Raw genomic sequence first — 5,000 nt, 5'->3', positions numbered from 1 at the left:
CCATCTCTTCTCCTCTCCTCTCCCTCACCCTCTCCTCTCCCTCACCCTCTCCTCTCCTCCCCCTCTCCCTCCTCCCCCTCCTCTCCTCGCCTCACCCTCTCCCTCACCATCTCTACTCCTCACCTCTCCTCACCTTTCCTCACCCTTTCCTCTCTCTCTTCTCCCTCCTCCCCCTCCTCTCCTCTCCCTCCTCTCTCTATCCTCACTCTCTCCCTCATCTCACTCTCCTCTCCTCCCCTCACCCTCTCCCTCACTTCTCCTCCCCCTTTCCTCTCTCTCCTCTCCCTCCTCCCCCTCCTCTCCTCTCCCTCTCCCTCCTCTCTCTATCCTCACTCTCTCCCTCATCTCACTCTCCTCTCCTCTCCTCTCTCTATCCTAACCCTCTCCCTCGTCTCCTCTACTCTCCTCTCTCTCTCTCTGCTCACCCTCTCACTCACCCTCTCCTCTACTCTACTCGCCCTCTCCTCTCCTCTCCTCTCCCACCTCCCCCTCTCCTCTCCTCACCCTCTCTCTCACCATCTCCTCTCCTCTTCTCCCCTCTTTCTCCCCTCTCACGCCTCTCCTTTCCTCTCTCTCTCCCGCTCTCCTATCCTCACATCCTCTCTCATGGTCTCTCTCTCTCTCTGCCTTTATCTCTTTCCATCCCTCACTGACACTGCTCTCTTTCCTCTCTCTCTCTGTCTCTGTCTCTGTCTCTGTCTCTCTGTCTCTCTCTCTCTCTCTCTCTCTCTCTCTCTCTCTCTCTCTCTCCTGTATCTTTATCTCTCTCAATCCATCACTGATGCTGCTCTCCCTCGCTCTCTTGCTCTCTGTCTCTCTCTTCTCCTCTCCGTTTCTCACTCTCCATCCTTCACTCTCTCTCCCTTTCTCTCCCTTTTCCCCTCTTTCTCTGTCTCTCTCTCTCTCCATCCTTTACAGCTGCTACTCTCCTCTCCGCTCCCTCGCTCTTATTCTATTGCTCTCTTGCTATGTTGCTTTCTCTCTCTTCCCTCTCTCTCTCTCTCTCTCGCTCTCTTGCACGCACACCATCTCTCTTCCTCTCTCTCTAGCTTTACCTCCCTCCATCCCTCGCAGCTGCTACTCTCCTCTCTTCTCCCTTGCGCTCTCCCCATCTCTTTCTTTCTCTGTTGCTCTCTCTCTCTATTCCTCTCTCTCCATTCCCCACCAATGCACCAATGCGCTCCTCTCCTCTCCTCTCTTTCACCTCTCCCTCCTCACTGTGAGGCGCTGTCTCTACATCTTTCTCCATTTTCCCTCTCACTTCTTTTCGCCCCACACACACACACACCACCACCACCACCATCGTCACCATCACCCCTCCTCTCGTCCTCTCCTCTCTCACCCTCTGTTTTCCACTCCCTCTGCTGGTCTGTTGTCCAGTTCTGCAATTTTTTTCTCTGTGTTTTTATCTCCCCCCAATCTGCCTCTCTCCCTCTCTTCTTTCTCCAGTCTTTATAGCTGTCTTTCCCTCTCCACCCCCCCCCCCTCTCTCTCTCTCTCTCTCTCTCTCTCTCTCTCTCTCTCCTCTCTCTCTCTCTCTCTCTCTCTCTCTCTCTCTCTCTCTCTCTCTCTCTCTCTCTCTCTCTCTCTCGGACACAATCTTGTCTTCTGCCTTACGCCTCTGATTTATCCATTCCCATGGAGACGACTGAGGGAGGGGCTGGAATCCTCCTCCTTCTCCACCTCCTCCTCCTCTTCCTCCTCTCCCTTGCCTCGCAGTCCTCAGCTTCTCTCTAGTTCAGCAGACGGCCTCCTCTACACTGCTTTCTCTTTCTCTCTCTCTCTCTCTCTCTCTCTCTCTCTCTCTCTCTCTCTCTCTCTCTCTCTCTCTCTCTCTCTCTCTCTCTCTCTCTCTCTTTCTCTCTCTCTTTCTCTCTCACACACACACACACACATAAACACAGACACACACACACACACACACACACACAGACACACACGCTTACAAGTGTGTGCACACACACATGCACACACAGGCTTTTAAAGTGCAAATATTCATGTGTGCATATCATCATCATTACAGTCGCATTTGACGAGGGGAATTAAAGCAGTACCAAATATGCCACTCTCCTTGAAGCAGAAGAGGAAGAAAACAGCAGAGATACAGAGAGAGAGAGAGAGAGAGAGAGAGAGAGAGAGAGGGAGAGGGAGAGAGAGAGAGATACAGTGCGAGAGAGGGAGAGGGAGAGAGAGAGAAATCATATTCAGTGTTGAGAGTACTGAGGAGAATGCGAGTGAAAGATAGCAAGAGAGAAGGGGGGTGAGTGGGGTGAGAAAGCAAAATCCTGTTCAGTGTGCGTTGAGAGCACTGATTGGTTGTTCTCCCGCTAATGGGCATGCTCCAGCATCTGTGGAGAGACGCGGCGTGCGGAGAGAGAGATTAATTTGGGGCCGTGGCTGGCATTCGGCGAAATGTCATTACAATAATAGATTGACTCTCAAAGGAAGGCAATTTCTTGCCTCTTTGGTTTCGCCTGTGTTTTATCACAGGGAAAAATATATAAAAAACGAGAGCCTCCTCAGCCTCCGAAGGCACGCGCGAAAAAGCCTTGACATTCTATTTAACCTCCATCTGCAAAAAGAAAATATTAATTCAATTCGAGAGATGAGAAAGAACTGACTTTACACCGGGACCTTGGAGGAGTCGTGAGAAAAAAACCTCAACCGCACATCTGAGGTTTCCCGAAATGGGTAAAAGATTAATCGTTGGCAATTGCAATTACCAACGAACAGCAGCTGTTTTTTGGGGGGGGTAATGATAGTAGACATATACGGGTATTTTTTAGGGGTTGTCGTTAGAGTCTTTTGTTGCTGTGTCAGCAGACCTTTCAGTTCTCTGAAAACAAATGTAAAAGAAAAATGGTTCACGGGCAGCAGTATAGCACAAGTACAAGCGCAACGTCATTTGTCCCCTGTGGTAATTACATAATTCGGGCCAGGGTGACTTTGCTAAATCTCTCTTGGTTCTCGTGTCCTGGGCTTTCAGGAATTAAAAAAAACCTTGCAAAGTCAGCTTTTTTTGTTTCGGAGGCAAGCAGACAGCTGTTTTGGGAACAAGTGCGTTGAGAGGACAGGTATGTTTGAATTGGCCCATATTCGCTAATGACATTACGTGCCCTTGTGCTGAACTTTCATAGAAATTTGTCCCCTTTTAGCAATTATTATACATCCAAACATACTGAAAACTTCAGATTGTGGACTACATTTTCAGTGGAGAAAATTACCAGGCGTTTAGAGAGTATGGTCCTCCCTTTTGACAATAAAAAGTTCCCAGAAGACAATCCGCACACTTCAGGTCTATTTTTGTGCACAGAAGCCTTACTTGACTTGCAAGCTTTCTGTCCTTAGACCATCAGACAGACTTCTGTTTATACAGAAATTTCTACTGAATCCTTCACCTTCTAAACAGATGAGCGGTGACCTATCACAACTTAAATAAAAAGTTCCCAAAAAAAATCTTCACAACCAAGCTACCATTTGGATCAGCCGTTTTCAACTGGCTTTGGCCCGGGGACCACCATTCTGATTTAGCAGTAGTCCGCAGCACACTGTGTATTTGCATGTATATTTGTAGTAGTTAAACTGCATAGCAACTAAGGGACCACCAGCAACATTGGCACGGACCGCCAATGGTGCTCGAACCACTGGTTGAAAACCCTTGGTTTGCATAAAATTGTGTGCTCAGTACAATGTGTAATGTAATATAGTGTTGAACCTTAGCAATTGAACACAAGAAATATTTCCTGTGCACTTTGTATCTGCTAGTGATGTTGGCTATGATTTTGTCCTCTTTTGAATGTTGCTTTGGTTATAAAGTGCCTGCCAAATGCAATGTAATGTAATGTAAAGCAATGAGTAATGTAAAATATAGTATTGAACCTTAGCCAACAATCGAGTATAAAAAATAGGGAACTCACCGCGCTGCTGCAGGGGATGTCCTTGACTTTGAGCCAGGCCAGGTCCAGCGTGCCCTCCCCCTTGTAGCAGGACTGCAGCCGGTCCTTGATCCGGTCGTTGATCTCCTTCAGGGCGAACACGCAGAGCGCCGAGTCCTGCGAAGACTCCTTGGGCCGGCGCTTCTGGCCCTTGGAGAAGACAGCGTACAGGACGTCGTCGTTGGGCCCCACGCCCAGAGACTTGGCCAGGATGGAGCCGGCCTTGGACAGGTAAGCGGCCTGCAGGAGACGGTACTCCACGCCGCCCTTGATGCAGCCCAGGGGCACCTCCACGTAGGAGTTGAAGGCCCGGTCGTCCTTGCAGAGGCGCACCAGCTTGGAGGTGTAGACCTGCTCGCGGCCCGTGGCCGAGGACCCGACGGCCGAGGTGGTGCCCATCTCCGGCTGGAGAGTCAGGAAGTAGACGAAGTTGCCGCTGCTGAAGCCGTAGATGTAGTAGATGTCAAAGTCGGGCACCACGGTGAAGGTGTCCGAGGGGATCTTGATCATGGACGCCACAAACTCGTCGTGGAAGACGTAGGCGAACATGCCGTCCTCCTCCGAGTTGCGCTCCAGCTTCCGGCTGGAGATGGTCGGGAAGTACTCGGGCTTGCCGTCCACGGCGGTGGCCACGAACAGCTTGTCGGTGGCCTGCCCGGAGTAGGAGACGATGACGCCGTACACGGAGCCGCTCTCGTTGACGCCCGACAGGTAGTGCTCCTTCTTGTGGAAGGGCTCGCCCAGCTTGAAGAGGTCGTCCAGCCGCAGGAGCTTGCAGATGCCCTGGTACAGGCTGCCGCAGGCCAGCAGCCGGTTCTCGCGGTAGTCCATCAGCAGCATCTTGTTGACGTTGTTGGTGAGCGAGAGCGGCTCGCTGCAGGGCTGCACGATGCGCGGCGGGTAGCAGTCGCGGTTGTCCTCGTCGGGCCCCGTCTGGTGGGACACCTGCACGTCCAGCGCCGGCGAGAGCTTGTAGATCCGGTTCACGGCGCCAAGGTAGACGTTGCCGTTGCGCTTGTCCACCGCCAGGTGGTTGAAGGTCATCTCCGAGTTCTCGGAGCGGAA

General features: G+C 51.5%; 1 protein-coding gene across 1 annotated transcript in view; it reads right to left on the bottom strand.

The window, feature by feature from the left end:
* Window positions 1-5,000, bottom strand: part of plxna4 (plexin A4) — a 512,494-nt gene that overhangs the window by 463,000 nt on the left and 44,494 nt on the right. Inside the window, exon 2 of the mRNA XM_063217729.1 lies at window positions 3,918-5,000. This exon is cut by the window's right edge and continues 304 nt beyond it. Within this exon, the coding sequence (XP_063073799.1) occupies window positions 3,918-5,000 (1,083 nt within the window). The remainder of the gene's footprint in view (window positions 1-3,917) is intronic.

The sequence above is a fragment of the Engraulis encrasicolus genome, chromosome 15, assembly GCF_034702125.1.
Source record: "Engraulis encrasicolus isolate BLACKSEA-1 chromosome 15, IST_EnEncr_1.0, whole genome shotgun sequence".
NCBI classification, from domain to species: domain Eukaryota; kingdom Metazoa; phylum Chordata; class Actinopteri; order Clupeiformes; family Engraulidae; genus Engraulis; species Engraulis encrasicolus.
Note: the sequence above shows the minus strand (reverse complement) of the source record. Positions and strands in the feature narration are given on the sequence as shown.